This window comes from Sus scrofa, chromosome 9 (genome assembly GCF_000003025.6).
Source record: "Sus scrofa isolate TJ Tabasco breed Duroc chromosome 9, Sscrofa11.1, whole genome shotgun sequence".
Lineage (NCBI taxonomy): Eukaryota > Metazoa > Chordata > Mammalia > Artiodactyla > Suidae > Sus > Sus scrofa.
In genome coordinates, this window is record NC_010451.4 from 48,226,599 (window position 1) to 48,245,943 (window position 19,345).

The 19,345-nt window shown below is 49.0% G+C and overlaps 1 protein-coding gene across 16 annotated transcripts in view; it reads left to right on the top strand.

Moving 5' to 3' along the window:
- Nucleotides 1-19,345, top strand: part of LOC100523684 (tubulin-specific chaperone cofactor E-like protein) — a 165,490-nt gene that overhangs the window by 105,813 nt on the left and 40,332 nt on the right. For all 16 annotated transcript variants that reach the window (XR_002335685.1, XM_021062995.1, XM_021062996.1 and 13 more), the window contains 5 exons: nucleotides 190-602; nucleotides 6,170-6,740; nucleotides 8,740-9,332; nucleotides 10,650-11,223; nucleotides 17,779-18,380. Coding sequence is in view for 15 of the 16 variants with exons in the window: in XM_021062995.1 (XP_020918654.1) it covers nucleotides 190-602; nucleotides 6,170-6,740; nucleotides 8,740-9,332; nucleotides 10,650-11,223; nucleotides 17,779-18,380 (2,753 nt within the window). In the remaining variant the exon portion in view is untranslated. The remainder of the gene's footprint in view (nucleotides 1-189; nucleotides 603-6,169; nucleotides 6,741-8,739; nucleotides 9,333-10,649; nucleotides 11,224-17,778; nucleotides 18,381-19,345) is intronic.

Below are 19,345 nucleotides of genomic sequence, written 5' to 3' on the forward strand. Positions count from 1 at the left end.
ATCTTGGAGGAATTACCCAGCTTCCTTTAAGCCTCAGTTTCCTCACTTGACAAGGGAGGGGAGTATGTCATACCTAATAGGGTTCTTTTGTGGATGAAATGGGCTAAGGCCAGCCAAGTCTTTAGCCTGATGCCCGGCACAGAGGGTAAGCGTTCAATAAACATTGCCTCTACTGTTTTGACTCCCCAGGGCAGTTCCTTCGGCGAGGAGAGGTGTTCTGGGATGACCTGAACTGCACCATCAAGTGCCGCTGTCTGGATTTCAACAATGAGATCTACTGCCAGGAGGCCCTCTGCAGCCCCTATGAGGTGTGCGAGCCCAAAGGCAAATTCTTCTACTGTAGCCCGGTGGAGACCAGCACGTGCGTGGTGTTTGGAGAGCCGCACTACCACACGTTTGATGGCTTCCTCTTCCACTTCCAAGGCTCCTGTGCCTACCTGTTGGCCCGACAGTGTTTGCAGACTTCCAGCCTCCCCTTCTTCAGCGTGGAGGCCAAGAACGAGCACCGGGGGGGCTCAGCTGTCTCCTGGGTAAAGGAGCTCTTGGTGGAGGTGAATGGCTACAAGATCCTCATCCCCAAAGGAAGCTACGGAAAAGTCAAGGTGAGCCCCCCTCCCTCCTTCACAGGGAGAAGGAGAAGCTGGAGATTCTGCAGCCTGGGAAAGACTTTCCCAGATCTACTGATTCTGCTGTTTGCTATTGGTACCAAAAGGATGCGAGGTTCTTCCTGCCTTGCAAATGTCTTGTAAAATTCTTTACTAGGCTAAATTTTGTTTGTGCAAGAGCCAACCTAAGCTTTCTCTTTGACATGTCTATCTGCTGTTTATCTCAAAGTACATTTAAGTTCTTAGTACACACACACACACACACACACACACACACACACACACCACACATCCGAGCTCAGAAGTACACACACACACACACACACACACACACACACACACCACACATCCGAGCTCAGAAGTAACTGGGAAGAGATCTAAATTCAGTTTCTCATGGACCTGGCATGCAGCAATGGTAGCCATATGGCCGTGCCCTGGAGACAGTGTAAACACAAAGTACAAACCCATAATTCAGTACAGTCTTTGATTAACAATCCTCACCCCCCCCCAACCCTCCGCCCCACATACACACACAGTTCCTGTTTGCCCAAGAGCTGAGGCTTCATTCTCAGAGGAACCTCCACATTGTTTAGAATGTCCACAGGCGCTGCTTGTCCAGGCCCCTGGAGGAGCTTGGACACTTCTTAATGAAGTCTTGGTGGAAAGTTCCCATGAAACCATGAAACCTTTGCCCAAACACCCCTTGAACCAAATCCACCCGCCTCCCCTCTGCCCCCTGCCCCCCTGCAACTCCTGCCTGGAATATGAGAGAACACAGGTCTCTGGTGGTCCGTTTAGCATATGCAAATGACTCCTGTCCCTGTCCACCTGGATTCCAGGCAGGGGCATCGACTAGAGGGAGAACAAAAAGCCACTAGCAATTACTCAATTTGCAGAGGCTCCAATTTTCATGATGTTAATGAAGACCTTGTGGCAACTGTGTATTTATTCAGGCAATAATAACCAAGACCGCAAGGGGTCGATTGCTGCAACCCCATGCAATCCTTAATCCCCAGCCCGGAGGTCATCACAGAGATTACAAACCAGAACTGGTGCCAATGCAGGGATCTCTTTCTTTCTTTCTTCTTCTTTTTTTTTAAAGAATACGTGTTTTGACTTTAATTGATGTAGCATGTCCAACAAAAAGGCAGGACCAAGGAACTAATTCCACTTTTTCTGGCTCTGCCCTTCCTAGGTCTGTGCAGCTTATCAGTGTCCTAATTAGAAAAGTGGGCTATTACTGTGGCTGAAATGCCAATTTGCTTGTTATTGGGTTAGTCTCCCTAGAGACAGCTCTGTAAATCAAATAAAAGGTAAGCGTCTTCTGGGTGCAGAAGTTTGGAGGTTTTCCCTTTTACATCTGTCTTGTGCTGTTGAGCACTACACTTGTCCTTGTAGATAGAAGCTAATATTTCAAGCTAGAAAAATGTTCGCAAGCTTTCCCCCACTTCCTGTGTTGTGGGGATGATGTGCATAATATCGGTTGTTGAATAAAAGAAAGCTTCATGCTTTATTCCTACTTCCCATTTTGATTAAAATTCTTTTTCCCTCACAGTCAGACTTTTTTTTTTTTTTTTAGAAGGAAAGGGGCACCGTCATTGCTTTCAGGCCCAGCAGTTCTGCTAATTTTGCGTGGCTCTTTTCCATCGTCCAAGCATAGGGCATGGATTCCTCAATTTTCTGTAGCGACAGGGAGATGTGGATGTGAATGTAAATGTTTCAGAAAGAAAAGGTTATGTGATTCCAACTGCAAGCTAACAATGGCTCCCTTTTCCTTTTGCCAAATGGCTTCCAAGTGTCTCTGAATACACCTGCTCTGCTGGGGAGGGCGGCTCGATGGATGGCAGGGCACCCACCCAGGGTGAAGTGGGGACAGGCAAGGAGGGGGTGGGAGGCAAGAAGGAGCCCGATTTGCCTGCGAGGCAGCCGACTTCCAGACATGCTGGGCCAGGCCTTGCAAACAGATCTTATGAACAGATCGCCTTTCTCCATATGCCGGGGTTAGGCACTCGGTTCTGAATATGCATTTTCCCCCTTTGAAATGTTCCCTAAGTAACAAAGTAAACAATTTAAGATGGTATATGCTAATAAGGGGCAAAGAAAGCCAGCTAAAATCCATATATAGTCAACGTCTCCTTCTAGCTAATACTTATCAGTTTCCACATTCCTTACCCGGTTAAACCTGAGTAGATCAGGGTGAGCCAGAGAAGAGCGCCAAGACCAAATTGCTTATGGTGACACAGAGCTCAGATGCTGGGGTCAGATCTGCTCAAGCCCCTGCCAGCTTCACTTCCTCCATCTGTAAGGTGGGGTGATTGTGTTTAGGAGGCGAGGCTCTTGAATGTAGTTTGGACCTGGCTACCTCTACTCAGCACTGGGCAGAGGCAGCAGGGAGCAGGGAGGGTCAGGACCTGTCATCCCCAAGTTCTGCAAGCCTTCATCTAAACCTCAGTGTCCTCATCTGCAAAAGGGGGAGATGATGAGGACCTTCTTTGGTTGTCACGAGGATAAAATCGGATGTCCACATGTGTGAGAGTACCAAGCCTGGCACCCAGTAGGCACTCAGTATATGCTCATTCCCACAAGGCCGTTGCCACTGACACCTCTTCTCATCCTCAGACCTGTGCTTCTCGGATGCTACTTCTCTCTCCTAACCTGGCCCCTGCCCGCTCCTGGGAGAGACACAGTCGAAGGGGGACCTGGCTGGGATATAGGGAGAAGGAAAGTGAATAGTGAACCCCATCAGTCATTGGCTACTCAGGAGTCGAGGACTAGGGCAGTAGGAAGGAAATAAGAAGTCATGCGCTGGGGGAGAGGCCCGGGAGCTCCCACTCCGAGCACAGTGGGGTACAAACACAGGACTCTGTAATGTGTGGTTTCAACTGAGACACATGTGAGAGGGAAGGGGTGAAATGGCCACTTAAGCCAAGGAAAAAAGGGGTCCCCTGGGCAACGCCAGTGGTCAGCATAGGGACACAGTTGATCTGAGTGGGACAAAATCAGATGCAGAGAAACCGGGGGAATGGTTGCAACATCCTGAGACAGTCTCCCCCAGGGCTTCTGCTCGAGATGCAATGACTGTCCTTTGTCAGCAGGAGCTGAGTGACAGGAGAGGTGAATACTCAGCAGTGGAGGTGTTTGGTCTTTACAGTTACACCACCTTGGAGAGGGTTTCACGTCCTACATCTCAGCGCAGAATGATGCATAATAATCACCCAACATGCCTACCAGCCATACTTCCCTAGAGCATGGCTTTTCTCCACCTTGTTGGCCAACCTACCACCTGGGAGATAAGTGACTCCAGGGTGTTTTTTCTATTTCTAACTCTTGTAGGACAGCTTACTTCTCACACCTGTTCTTTTGTCCTCTCTGCCTTAAGTCTTACTAATCTCTAAAGACAGAGAATTGCACATGGCATTGGCCATGGTGAGCGTTGGCGGGGGAGGGAGTTGGGGAGGGTGATGCTTGGACAGTCTGTTATCTAAATTCCTGGACAACCCTACAGAGAGTAGCAGCAAGACAGGTAAAAAGACCCTTGATCTTTCCATGTGATAGAGATCAGTACAGGTCTAGGGCAGCCCGAATGCACACTTATGTCCGCCCACCTATGACTGTTCTGGGACCAGCTGTTCCATCCCACCCACGAAAGTGATGTCTGTAGGTGCTGGGCAAATTCAGTGTGAAAAAGAAGGAAACTAACTCTTGAAGGCTTATCAAGCCACGTAAGTCAACTAGATGCTTGGGACTCACTCTTGATGCTTCTCCCCCCCCCCCCCCGCCTGTCAATCCCCTCTGCCAAAAGCACCTGGCCCTGCTGAGTGTCCCTGCCCTGCTGAGTGTCCCTCGTCCACGTCTGTATGCAGGTTAGACCCTCCTCCCTGTCGCCCCTGAACTCAAGCACCAGTTGCCAGATGGATTTCTCTGCTTCTAGTCACCACCTTCTTCAATAAGTCCTTCATGCTGGCCAGAAGAGACCTTCCCAAATGCTTAACACTTTTCGGAGCTCTTCCTATAGAAGGCAAATCCAAGGTGTTTTTGTTTGTATGGGGTTTTGTTTTAAAAACACGCTTCGGAAGCTCTCCAAGTCCTGTTCCCAGCACAGAAGCCAGAGTGGTGCTTTCAAAACGGAAGTCAGATCGTGTCGATCTTCTGCTCCAGACGCCCTCTTGGCTCTCGTTTCTCTCAGAGTCACGGCCAAAGTCTCCACTGTGGCTGACAAGGCCCTGCCTGTTCTGGTAGCTCTTATCTCTCTGACCTCACCATGGCCCTCTCCTTGCTCTCTGCTCCCACCACCCTGGCCCGTGCCTTCCCCGAGCACCTGGCCAGTCCCTCTGCGGGAGCCACTCTCACCCCAGTAACGGCATATCTCATCTCAAACGTCCCTTCCCACTGGGGTCATCCTCCACCATCCTGTCTTAAAATTAGAGACCCCTTCCCTAGCGCTTTTGCCCCATATTCCCTGCTTTATTTTTCTGTTTTTTTTTTTTTAATTTTATTTTCCCACTGTACAGCAAGGGGGTCAGGTTATCCTTAGATGTGTACACTGCAATTACAGTTTTTTCCCCCACCCTTTCTTCTGTTGCAACATGAGTATCTAGACATAGTTCTCAATGCTATTCAGCAGAATCTCCTTGACCCTGCTTTATTTTTCTGCAGATCACTTTTCTGACATTGTTACATATTTTATTTATTGCTTTGGTTAGTTGTGGTCTCCTCAGGGGAAACACAAATTCCATGAGACCAGCTTCCCCACCCCATGCTTCCTTGGGCCACTTCTGTTTATCTTTAAAGACCCAGGTCAGATACACTAGCCTCTAAAAAGCCAATATGACCCCCACTCCAGGCTGGACCAGAGCATCACCGCATCACCTATGAATGCATATTGAAAACCATACATTGTGAATGTCAACTTCTGTCCCTCTCCCTCAGTGGATCTAGAGCTCCTGAGAGGCAGGGACAGCTACTTTTTAGATCCTTTGCTCCTTAGCACCTAACATAGTGTGTGGTACCCAGTAGGTGTTCAAATTCGTTGGGTTAAATGGTGATGTGACACAGTGCTGGTGTCAGGAAGGGAGAGGCTGAAACACTCAAGAGATTAACACCGGGTCAGCCTCAAAGCCAGACTGTGGGGAAGAGTTTAGAGTCCACGTGCCAGCTGGGAGGAGGGGTCAGGGCAGCGAGGGATCATGGAAAGTATGTAACTTGAGCTGAGACTTTAAGAATGATTTCAAGGAGAAAAGAGGAAAAGCCAGGAAACTAGTCTTTCAAGAAAAGATGTGAAGTTGGCCGGAGAGCCAGCCAGGAAGGGCGGACAACCAACCATTTGGTCCCCAGAGGGGTCTAGAGTGGCACTGGCCATGCACGTTGGTCACAACCCGCCAGCCTGCTCTTGAGGGCTCCGGGGCCTCTGCCTTCTTGGGAGGCAAGCCCACCAGCACCTGAGCAGTTTGGGGGCCACTCTCTCTGGGGCGCTGAGCTGCTCTTCCTCCCCTTCCTGACCCGGGTTGGACCCACTGCCCAGGCCCCCTGCTTACCTGCCTTTTTACTGTTACTGTTGTTGGCAGGTTAATGACCTAGTGGCTTCTTTGCCCATCACCTTAGACTTGGGGGCAGTGAAAATCTACCAGAGTGGCATGTCTACTGCCGTGGAGACGGATTTTGGGCTCTTAGTGACATTTGACGGCCAGCACTACGCCTCCATCTCCATCCCAGGCTCCTATATCAACTCCACGTGCGGGCTCTGTGGCAACTACAACAAAAACCCGCTGGATGACTTCCTCCGCCCCGACGGCAGGCCGGCCATGTCGGTCCTGGATCTGGGAGAGAGCTGGCGGGTCTACCACGCTGACTGGAAATGTGACTCAGGCTGCGTGGACAACTGCACCCAGTGTGACCCTGCCACCGAAGCCCTCTACTTTGGCTCCGACTACTGCGGCTTCCTCAACAAGACCGATGGCCCCCTGGGGGAATGTGGCACTGTCGTGGACCCCACGGCCTTTGTGCACAGCTGTGTGTATGATCTGTGCAGCGTGAGGGACAACGGGACACTCCTGTGTCAAGCCATCCAGGCCTACGCCCTCGTGTGCCAGGCCCTGGGCATTCCCATCGGAGACTGGCGAATCCAGACAGGGTGTGGTAAGCTGGCATCCCGTCCACCACGCGGAAGGCCACTCTTGTGCAGGGGGGCAGGGAGAAGGGTTTCAGGGCTCCGCAAAGAGCTCCTTGTTAAGACAAACTTCCCCAAAGTTACATGCATGTAAGGTTGAAATATAGCACATTATAAAGAATCAACTATAGATGGATCTTGCCCTTTCTCGCCACCCAGTACTGTGGCCAGAAAACAAGAAGCCACTGATGGGCATATGTGGTCTGGAGACACGGACTGCATGACTAGAGGAAGGACCTTACCAGGGGTGGCTGGGCAGAGTTGAGTGGGGAGGTAGGGTTTTCTGAGCTGAAGGTGGCTGTCTCTGTGGCTGTTGGGGAAAGGCGGATGTGGGCCTGGTGGGGAATCCAGACCAGCCTCTGGGAAGAGAATACACCTCCCAGATGGAGCCCACAGCGTTTCTGTCCTCGGCTCTTTCTTCTCCACCTTCAGTGCCTTCAGGTTCTGTGACTCCTGCTCTGGAGCATTTCCAATGGTCAGAGAAGGGGCTGCAGACAGGGCAGACAGCCAACCCCAAAAAAGGCCTTCTTCTAAAATGCTGGGTGGTGAGAAGAAGCCCAGAGAGCGTGGGAAATCCACTGCTGTGGAATGACACTTTTGGATCAAGCGTTTGGAACCATTTAGCTATCTTGTTATGTTTTCCTTCTAGCCCACTTACATATCTCTTACTTTTCCTAGTTCTGTAAATGTTAAGAACAAGCAAACAAAAAACCAAGTCGCTTCTTGGAATTTTGTTCTTTCCTGGCCCATGGCTTTCTCCATATGAGGAAACAGAAAATTGTATTCTATGCATGTGAGGGTGCCATGGAGGTGAGAGATTTGAAAGTTTCTTTCAGTTTCAAGGCCAAAGGGCAATGTTTTTCCTATTAGTATAGGTGGGAATAATGGATGTCATCATGGACCAGAATCAATTCTTAGGTAATTAATCAGACTGCTAAGTGACATTATATTTTTTGTATTTATTTATTATTTACTTTATTATTTGCTGTGCGACTGACCAGCCTCTATCGTGCCTGGAGTCTCCAAATCCTTGTTCGAGCTGAGGTTGAATATAATTTCCCTTTGGTCTTTGTAAAATCCAAGAGCATCCAATTGCCTCATTTTTTGCCTATGATGGCAATTTTGTTTTCTAGTCGTACCACTTTCCTATCCTCCACATTCCCTCTCTCTGTCTCTCAGTTTAGCAGGATGATGTAGATGTAATTCAGAGAGCTAGTCTACCAGGCTCTTGAATCCCTGCCTGTTGGACTCAGGCAGACTTGAACCAGACTCAGATGTTCTTAAAATAAGAATTGAAGGTTTCTAAGGCAAGAAGGGCCTTCAGAAGGCTTCTAGTTCCAATCCTGTCTCCTGGAAGAACAGACAGTAGGTTCTTTTCAGAGAGCCAAGCTTCTTTCTTATTTTTAATATCCCAGAGAATACATTTTCAGTTCTTTGGTCACTTTTAGGTATTTTAAGTACCTCCCTATTTGAAAGTTCACCTTTTCAAATTCCTAATCTAAGATACATTTTTCATTTCCCCTGCAAGTTGGATTGGATTTATTTCCTCCTAAGGTTGGGCCATGCTCTTTATAATCAGACCAATTTATATGCTCATCAGCTGAAGATCTTAAACCACCATCTTGATGCTTGAAGATGACCAAAAACTAAACCCATACTGAATAATCAGCTGAGTATAGTTAGAATAGTGACCTGAAGTTTAATTTCAGTTGGGATGATCAAATGAGAGTCAAACTTCCCATTCCATCACGTGGCTCAGTAGTTAATACCAAAGCAGTTGAGCTCCTTGCTACAGACCCAACCTCAAGTCTCCCCTCCCACAATGAGTGGCCGCTCTCAGTGCTCCCTCTAGGAGCTCACTGGTCCAGGAGGAGAGCTCTTCCTCCCCACCCCATGCCTGGTGGATCTGGCAGGTTAGTCCCCAGGTCATTTACCTGTTGTCATGCTCTCTCCTCTCCCCCACGTCAGTGTCCACCGTGCAGTGCCCAAACTTCAGCCACTACTCCGTGTGCACCAGCAGCTGCCCAGACACATGCTCGGATCTGACGGCCTCCCAGAACTGCGCCGTGCCGTGCACAGAGGGCTGCGAGTGCAACGAAGGCTTTGTCCTCAGCACCAGCCAGTGCGTCCCGCTGCACAAGTGCGGCTGTGACTTTGACGGCCACTACTACGCCATGGGCGAGTTCTTCTGGGCCACGGCCAACTGCACGGTGCAGTGCCTGTGCGAGGAGGGCGGCGACGTGTACTGCTTCAACAAGACCTGCCGCGGTGGGGAGGTGTGCGCTGTGGAGGACGGCTACCAGGGCTGCTTCCCCAAGCGGGAGACGGTGTGTCTGCTCAGCCAGAACCAGGTGCTGCACACTTTCGATGGCGCCGCCTACGCCTTCCCGGCTGAGTTCTCCTACACGCTCCTCAAGACCTGCCCGGAGGGGCCGGAGTACTTGGAAATCGACATCAACAAGAAGAAGCCCGACGCAGGGCCTGCTTGGCTGCGGGGTGTCCGGATCTTGGTGGCCGATCAGGAGGTCAAGATAGGAGGCCTCGGGGCTGCGGAGGTCAAGGTAAGGTCAAGCCAGCCTGGAGCATTTTCCAAAGAATTCCACCAAGCCAAGGAGCCTTATTCTTCAGGTTTGCCTGGCCGCCTCTGACCGTGAGCGGATTCTAGGGAGGCAATGACTCTGGAATGGGAAGCATTTTCTGTCAGCACCAAATAAAAATCTATCAGGTGGAGACATGGAGTAAAGCTGGAATTTCTCGAATTAGATAAAATAGAACTAGCTCGACAAAATAGCAAATATTTATAGGATGCTTACAACATGCCAAGCACTATTCAAGCAGTATTGCATTCATCCTAGAAGGTAGATAATATCATTATTCTCCTTTCACAGATGAGAAAACTGAGACACAGAGGGGTTAAGTAACTTCCCCAAGGACACACAGCCATAAAGTGGGATTCAAGCCAGCTGGCTCCAAAGTCTGTACTCTTTACCCTGTGCTACACTGTATCTCCTATGGTGGATGGGAATCCATGTGGAGCAGCACAATGGGTGCCTGCCCTGGGTGGGGCCTCCCACCCCTCTGACCTGGTCTAAAATACCCATCATTAGGCATCCAGACTCATAGATCATTAGTTCTAGCAGGAATCTTGGGAACCATTGAGTGCAACTCCTCTTTTTCACCCGAGGATCCCAAAGGTCTAAGTGAGGGCTGCAACCGAATGGCCGAGAGGTGACAGAGCTGGGGTGATGGAGGGTGGGGGAGGGGCAGGTTCTCCCACCTCCCAGGACCACATGCATTGCATGATACCACATGATGTCTAATTTAGAAAACAAAAGTTAATAGAGTGAACGAAACATACCGCAAAGGGAAAGGGCTGTGTTTTCATTCCCATTGACACTCTGGCAGAAACGAATTCATTAACTAGTAAGAGATAAATGGATGGATAGCTAGATAATTAGATGTACACTGTGTGCCCCTAAAGGGCTGGGACACAGGAAAAGTAAGTTTGAAGGGAGAGGAAGGAGGCAGAAAGGTGGGGAAGAAGGAAAGCAGATGTAGAATATGTAGCAGGAAGCCACTGATCCAAGGTCAGGGGCAGCGGGAAGCAATGACTGTTGCTCACACTTCAGTTTGGTTTGGAGCTCTCTTAGGGTCTCACATACAAACAGCAAATATGTTGGATCAGAGGAGCCTGGAAAGAAAGAGCAAAGATGCCCATGAAAAAACAGTTGGTGTCTATGTGGTTTGCAGAGACTGTCAGCTTCTTGACATTTCTCCAAGGCTAGTTGTGGGGCAGAACCACGTCTTTATTCATAGCCTAGGAAATTGTGGGCACTTTGTGTCTATCTGGAATTGATGATAGTGATTTGATTTTTCAGTTGAATGGTCAGGAAGTGGAATTACCTTTTTTCCATCCTTCGGGGAGGCTGGAAATTTATCGAAACAAAAACAGCACGACGGTTGAATCCAAGGGTATTGTGACGGTGCAGTACTCAGACGTCGGTCTGCTGTACATCCGGCTCTCCACCGCCTACTTCAACTGCACAGGGGGCTTGTGCGGCTTCTTCAATGCAAATGCCAGTGATGAGTTCTGTCTCCCCAACGGCAAGTGCACAGACAACCTGGCCGTCTTCCTGGAAAGCTGGACCACTTTCGAGGAGATCTGCAACGGGGAGTGCGGGGACCTGCTGAAGGCCTGCAACAACGACTCGGAGCTGCTCAAGTTTTACCGCAGCCGCTCCAGGTGCGGCCTCATCAACGACCCCTCCAACAGCTCCTTCCTGGAGTGCCACAGCGTGGTCAATGTCACCGCCTACTACCGCACCTGCCTCTTCCGCCTGTGCCAGAGCGGGGGCAATGAGTCCGAGCTCTGTGATTCAGTGGCGCGATACGCGAGCGCCTGCAAGAATGCCGACGTGGAGGTGGGGCCCTGGAGGACCCATGACTTCTGCCGTAAGTTGGGGTGACCTTATGGGGGAGACCAGCAGGGTTAGAGAAGGGGGCAATGGCTGAGATACTGGATCTTCTCTTCCTGGTGGAATTGTGCTCAAGGACAAGGGAATTACTGTGGGTCCCTTCCCTAGTCTGACATGTCTTCTGGAAGGCCCATCACCCGAAACCAGACTATTTGTCACCTTTATTCTTATTTCTAATTACACAGTACCTCTTTGCTGTAGAGCAATCAGCCATCCTATTGATTGGTGGTTTTATCTAGCAGAACATACAAGTCATGTCAAAGGACCAGAAATCTTTGTGATGGCTCAGCAAGTGCCTTCTCTCTTGACAAGGCGGAACCCCCATGATTTCAGCAGGAGATGATCAGTCGGGGGGCCTTTCCCAGAGAAGAGGTGAGCCCTACTCCCCAGGGCAAACCTAACCATGATTATGAAGAGAGTTCCGTGTGGCTGGTTTTTTATTTTGTCCCCAAAGTATCTGACCGATCTCAGAAGTACTGGTAGTAATTAAAATAATTGCCCTCTTGGTTATGGAGGAGCCCAGAGGAAGGAGTAACTGGAAAGGTAGAAGGAGGAGTGGCTGAGGGGGTGGGCCCAGGCCTGGAGGCCCCATCTGGACCGCAGCTCCCATCCCTTCCCCACCAAGAAGATAGGCCCTAACCAAGACCAGCGCCACCGCTGGGATTCCATCCTTTGTATCTGGTTAGCTCTCTTCCATTATATGAAATGCGGCACATAGAAGTTCCCAGGCTAGGGGTCGAATAGGAGCTACACCACAGCCGCAGCAACACCAGATCCGAGTGGTGTCTGTGACCTACACCACAGCTCACAGCAAAGCTGGATCCTTAACCCGCTGAGCGAGGCTGGAAATCAAACCCACGTCCTCATGGATACTAGTTGGGTTCATTACCACTGAGCCACAATGGGAACTCCCTCTTCTGTTATATTTTTTAAAGCTTTTTATTTTGAAATAACTTTAAAGTTACAGAAAAGTGGCAAGAATATCTACATAACTTTTACCCAGATTAACCTATCATTAGCATTTTGCCCCATTTGCTACGTCATTCTCTCTGCCTCTTGATTTGGAAGGAGGCTGCAGGCATGCCCCTTTGCCCCGAAATACTTAAATGTGTATTTCCTTAGAATCAGGACACTCATTTACACTACAGGGTGGTTATTGACCTTAAGAATTTAACATTGAGGCAATAACTTAACATTTGTATTTCAGTTTTGCCAGTGGACCTAGGAGTATCCTTTATGGTTCCTCCCCCTCCCCACGACTGCCAAGACAGATCTAGTCTAGGACCACATGTGGCATTCAGTTGTTGTGTCTCTTTAGTCTCCCTTAATCTGGAATAATTCCTTAGCTTTCTTTGTCTTCTATGATATAGTCATTTTTAAAGAATATAGTCTCACCCCTTTTAAAATCGAATGACCCTCTGTTTGGGTTTGATGTGCCCCTGAGATGGTACATCCCCACCCAGCCTCCTGCATGGGCAATGTGTGTTTTCCTCATGGTAATCACGTCGTGTGCTGGGACACGCTCTGTCCAGCCTCCTCTCACTGGCGATGGGCACGTTGGTCCCCGGTGTTGTCAAATGTCTCCACTCTGTAGTCACTGTTTCTTCTCTGGTGACCAATGAGCAACCTGTGGGGAGATTCTCACAAACCATGCAGTATCCTGCCTGTCATCACAGTGCCCTGCTTGATGCAGTGCCCACTGATGGTGTTTGCCTGTATCAGTCTTCAGCCCGATGCTGACAGGCTGACAGTTTGCAGCCCCTGTACTTTCTCCACTTATACCCGACAGCAGGTGTGATTTTACTGTAAGAAAGAGCTCTCCCTTCTAATTTTTGTCTGCCTGTCACCTGCCTGTCATCTTTTCCATCCATCCATCTGTCCATCCATCTGTTTATCCATCCCAGCCATCTATCTATCTTATCAATATGGACACATGGAGTCCTACTTTTTTCAATGATCTCTGTTTCATATTACATTTGTTAATTATTTTCATGTTGAAATTGTTCCACATTTGGCCGGTGGGAGCCCCTTCAAGTTGCCTCCCATGTCCTTTTGAAAAGCCTCTATCATTTTCTTACTTCCTGGATTAACAAGATACTCCATATCAACTCTTTTTTTTTTTTTTATTTTCCCACTGTACAGCAAGGGGGTCAGGTTATCCTTACATGTATACATTACAATTACATTTTTCCCCCAGCCTTTCTTCTGTTGCAACATGAGTATCTAGACAAAGTTCTCAATGCTATTCAGCAGGATCTCCTTGTAAATCTACTCTAAGTTGTGTCTGATAAGCCCAAGCTCCCGATCCCTCCCCCTCCCATCAGGCAGCCACAAGTCTCTTCTCCAAGTCCATGATTTTCTTTTCTGAGGAGATGTTCATTTGTGCTGGATATTAGATTCCAGTTATAACGGATATCATATGGTATTTGTCTTTGTCTTTCTGGCTCATTTCACTCAGTTTGAGATTCTCTAGCTCCATCCATGTTGCTGCAAATGGCATTATGTCATTCTTTTTTGTGGCTGAGTAGTATTCCATTGTGTATTATACCACATCTTCTGAATCCAATCATCTGTGGATGGACATTTGGGTTGTTTCCATGTCCTGGCTATTGTGAATAGTGCTGCAATGAACATGTGGGTGCACGTGTCTCTTTTAAGTAGAGTTTTGTCCGGATAGATGCCCAAGAGTGGGATTGCGGGGTCATATGGAAGTTCTATGTATAGATTTCTAAGGTATCTCCAAACTGTTCTCCATAGTGGCTGTACCAGTTTCCATTCCCACCAACAGTGCAGGAGGGTTCCCTTTTCTCCACACCCCCTCCAGCACTTGTTATTTGTGGACTTATTGACGATGGCCATTCTGACTGGTGTGAGGTGATATCTCATGGTAGTTTTGATTTGCATTTCTCTTGTAATCAGCGATGTTGAGCATTTTTTCATGTGTTGGTTGGCCATCTGTATATCTTCTTTGGAGAAATGTCTATTCAGGTCTTTTGCCCATTTTTCCATTGATTGATTGGCTTTTTTGCTGTTGGGTTGTATAAGTTGTTTATATATTCTAGAGATTAAGCCCTTGTCAGTTGCATCATTTGAAACTATTTTCTCCCATTCTGTAAGTTGTCTTTTTGTTTTCTTTTTGGTTTCCTTTGCTGTGCAAAAGCTTTTCAGTTTGATGAGGTCCCATGGGTTTATTTTTGCTCTAATTTCTATTGCTTTGGGAGACTGACCTGAGAAAATATTCATGATGTTGATGTCAGAGTGTTTTGCCTATGTTTTCTTCTAGGAGTTTGATGGTGTCCTGTCGTATATTTAAGTCTTTCAGTCATTTGGAGTTTATTTTTGTGCATGGTGTGAGGGTGTGTTCTAGTTTTATTGCTTTGCATGCAGTTGTCCAGGTTTCCCAGCAATGCTTGCTGAATAGACTTTCTTTTTCCCATTTGATGTTCTTGCCTCCCTTGTCAAAGATTAATTGACCGTAGGTGTCAGGGTTTATTTCTGGGTTCTCTATTCTGTTCCATTGGTCTGTCTGTCTGTTTTGATACCAGTACCACACCCATATCAACTCTTAAACCTCCCCTGCCCCAGACTGGAATTAGCCATTACTCCAAAAAGCCCTGATTCCTCTTGGCAGGGAATATTATTTGAATCTAGGTCTGGGAGTTCCCGCTGTGGTTCAGCAGTAACAAACCCAACTAGTATCCATAAGGATTCAGGTTTGATCCCAGGCCCTGCTCAGTGGGTTAAGGATCCGGCATTACTGTGAACTGTGGTATAGATCTCAGACACAGCTCAGATCCTGCATTGCTGTGGTGTAGGCTGGCAACTATAGCTCCAATTCAGCTCCTAGCCTAGAAACTTCCATATGCCATGGGTGCAGCCTAAAAAGCAAAAAAAAAAAAGTCAAGGTCTAGGTAAGGCTTATCTATTGCTATGGGAGTATCTTGACTTTTCCTCTAAGCCCTTTCAATTGAAACATCTTAGAGCTAAGAGCACACACACTTGTCTTTAAAATAATACTCTGGTTTCTGAGCATTAGAAGTCCAAGGAACATGCATTGTCCTCTCAGAGATGGGCAGTTTTATCCCTGGTGATCTTATCTGTACTAGGGAGGGATTAATAGCAGATGCTGTGAATTCTGGGAGCATGCTCTTTTCATAAGGTCACTTTCAGGGTAGGAGGCTCCAGGATTTCTAGGGGCCACCACATCTAGTGGGACCTTAGAACCCTTTTCCAAAGCCTTCACTTTAGCTCACCCCCACATCTGCTTTTGTCCTCGCTCCGGCTTATCTAATACGATCTCTGTCCCTTCTCCTGCCTCAGCTTTCCAGTTATAGTTCATTCATGTTACAGGATTTTGAAGTCTGCCCCATACCTAATTCACTCCGTTGCTGGGCCATGTCTGTGCCATCGTTTTAGACTATGACCTCCTATAGGGCAGGAAGTGTTTCTGGATTATGCACGGAGCACGGTTTGGTGACATTGTTCACACAAAGTCAGTGCGGCGGGATGGTGATGATTCTCTCTCTTCCTGGGTGAGACGGCTGCAGAGAATAGCTTCTTCCCAACCCTGAGCTGGGCCTGCAGAGCTGGAGGAGCACTTGTCAGTGCCTTCCTTAGAGAGAGAGAGACATGTGAACAGAAGCAGCCCCATGGGACTTGGCTTCCTCGGGTGGAGGACCAAGGCCCACACGTGAGAATGCCCCAGGATGTCTGCACCTGATCTTGCGTAGGTGGGTCTGGCAAGAAGAACCAGAGTGGGCACACTTGATTAAGTCTCCAGGTAATAAGGGGTTAATCTGGCCAGGGTCCTGCAGAGTGGGGATCGGATTGGGCGACAGCTGCAAATCAGGAACACAATCTTCTTTGGACCTGAAGAGAGACAACCACTGCCGCTGTGTTCAGTTATTTTTAACCAGCTCTCTTTGGCAGAGCCAGGCTGCCCAATTAAGTAATTTCAGAGGCATTTCAGAGGCCAGGGGAAGTTTTATTACTTCATGTCTGTGTGATCCAGACATTCAGACAAATTCAGACAACACAATAAGTCATAAAACGAGAGCCATTTAAATAAGTCATGTTATTTGCTATCACCATAAACCTGCAGTCAGTGTTATAACATTCATAATTTAGGGACAAAATGTGAGAATCCCTCTATACAGACATATTTAATCAGTGCTGAACTAGCCTTCAACTAGTCAGCAGAAGTGGAGACAGTCCTTTAGCCCAGAGGGGGGAAAAATTGGCTTTCAGCACACAGTGCCAAGCTGTTGAGTTGGTACTTATGGGCAGAGCTGTTATTGCCATGCAATTTATTTCTCTATAGTGTCCTTTGTGTCCTTGGATTATGAAACCCTCTTAAGGACTGATAGTATGTGTAAGAACTAAAGAAAGCCTTAAAGGCAAGAGCTTGAACTCCCAGGAGATGGCGGGGACCATCACAGATCTTCAGACGCCACAGACCTGTAGGTAAATTTCTTCTGCGCACTTGGATTCGTCCCTGCTCATGTCAAATTTTGACAAACTAAAATCATAAAGAAAAATGGGACAGTCACATGGTAAGCAGCACGTGCTGTCGTTTTATGTGTTGTGCTTAGTGACTCACAGACTATCAAGGAAGGCTTCAGGGCGGAAGTGTGACTTAAAATGAAGCTTGGAGGGTGGGTAGGCTTGGCTTTGTGGGGGCTGCACAGGGGGGTGGGGAGACCATGTACAGGAGTCAGTGAGCAGTTGGGCGAGGTCAGAGGGCACCAGGGGCAGAAGGATGAAAGACACAGGGAAAAGTCCAATCCGTAGAGTTATAACACCTACATAAACTTACTGTAATGGAAGGAAGTGTAAGAGGGGATACGGCATAGTTTTACTGAGTCTCTAATGTGGGCTGGATGTATTAGGTTATTAATTCTTGGAACAGCAGTGCTAGGTAAGTATTGTCCTTATTTAATAAAAGGAGAAACGGAAGCCCAAAGATGGTACCTACAGATCTCTACAGCCTCAAAGCCCTTGTTTTTTCCAGGACACTCTCTCTCCAGAATTTTCAAGTCAGGAGCCTTAGAACTGGGAGATCCAGATTCTGATCCCCCTCCGCTATCAGCTGAGTTAAGTCACTAAACTTCCATTTCATCACCTGTAAGACAGGCGTGTTACAACTTTTCTTACTGTCCAGATTGTTGAGAAAATTACACTAAAACGCCTAGAACAGTGCCTGCTGTGTCTTAGGTGCTCAGTACAGGCTCACGGTCCGGAATCTGCATGAAAAGCGAAGTGCACTAGAGGAACCCTTGAGGGAGGGGCTCACGGAGCCTTGGATGTTTCCCAAAGTGAATGGTGGTGCTGATCATGTGGCAGCCGCTGAGCTCACTGTGCTGGAGAAATAAGTGTTAAGCATGTGCACGCACACATGCAGTCACATGCATGCACGGGCATACGCACCCACACACGTGCATGCCTACGCACTCATGCACAGGAAGGAGTGCACATACACTGTCCCTGACCTCTGTCCCTTTCTCAAGCCTGTCTTCTTCTTGCCCACCCTCAGCTCTGGAGTGCCCAGAGAACAGCCATTTCGAGGAGTGCATGACGTGTACGGAGACATGTGAGACCCTGGCCCTGGGCCCCATCTGTGTGGACAGCTGCTCCGAGGGGTGTCAGTGTGATGAGGGCTATGCCCTGCAAGGCAGCCAGTGTGTCGCCCGGAGCGAGTGTGGCTGCAACTTTGAGGGGCACCAACTTGCCACCAATGAGACCTTCTGGGTGGACCTGGACTGCCAGATCTTCTGTTACTGCAACGGCACAGACAACAGCGTCCACTGTGAGACCATCCCCTGCAAGAGTGATGAGTACTGCCTGGAGGAAGGCGGCCTGTACTACTGCCAGGCCCGCACTGATGCCTCCTGCATCGTCTCGGGCTACGGCCACTACCTGACCTTTGACGGCTACCCCTTTGACTTCCAGACCAGCTGCCCGCTCATCCTGTGCACCACAGGAAGCAGGCCGAGCTCAGACACGTTCCCCAAGTTCATCGTCACGGCCAAGAACGAGGACCGGGACCCGTCGCTGGCCTTGTGGGTCAAGCAGGTGGACGTGACTGTGTTTGGCTACAGCATCGTGATTCACAGGGCCTACAAGCACACTGTGCTGGTGAGTGGTCACGGGCCGGACCCCAGGAGGGGAGTCGTGGGGATGTGTGGACAGGGGTCCTGGGTCAGCATGCTGGGCTGCAGCTGAATCAGGCAGGTTCAGAATCCAAGGACAAACATAGGCTCTTGGAGCCGAGAGGGGCCCCGGAGACATCCCGTCACTGTATCTTACAGATAAGGAAACTGAGCCCTCAGAGAGAAAAATGCTCAAGACATAGGCAGCAAATTAGGAACAGAGCCAGCTCTGGAAAGGGCGGCTTTCATGTTGTAGCAGAGTGTGTTGGATACACAGACCTAGATAGAGTCCCGGCTTGGCTGCCACCAAGCGACCTCGGACTGTCGCCCTCCCTGTGTGATGAGAAGGGGCTTAGCACGGACCAGGTGTCTCTAAGTGGCACTGTTGTCTAAGCCACCTCCCCCCCTCCTTTGAGATCAAAATATTTGCCCCTTTGGACCTCCTTGCGCCTCTTCCAGTCTCCCTCTGGCTCCCAGGGGACCCAGCGTTCAGGAGTCTGGTCCCGTCTGGAGCACGTGGGGCCCTCCTGCAGTCTTCTCACCTTTCCCCACCTCTTCACACCCCTGAGCATGAAGACAGGAGCCAGCAGGGGTTGGGGAGTTCCAAAAACTCCAGGTCCTGCCCAATTTCTTCAGCCCCAGTAGCAGGCCGCCCCCCACTTCCCGCCACCTCCACCGGCGTGGCCCCCAGCAGAACCTGGAATGGTAACAAGCCACCGACAGCTTCTGCTCTGGCATTTTGGAGGAGTTGACTTAAGACGTCAGCCTTGTAACACCATCCTCCCTGGTCTGTTGCATAATTCATCTCCACAGAGGCCCCTCCTCATCGTGTGTACCTTCCCCTTCAAATTCTGGCGTGTTAAGCAGTTCCTTGGGCAGCTCTGCTGATCCCTTTCCTTTCTTCAGATTCCCTTACCCCCTTCTCTGACCCACGTTTCTCTGAGAGGTTTC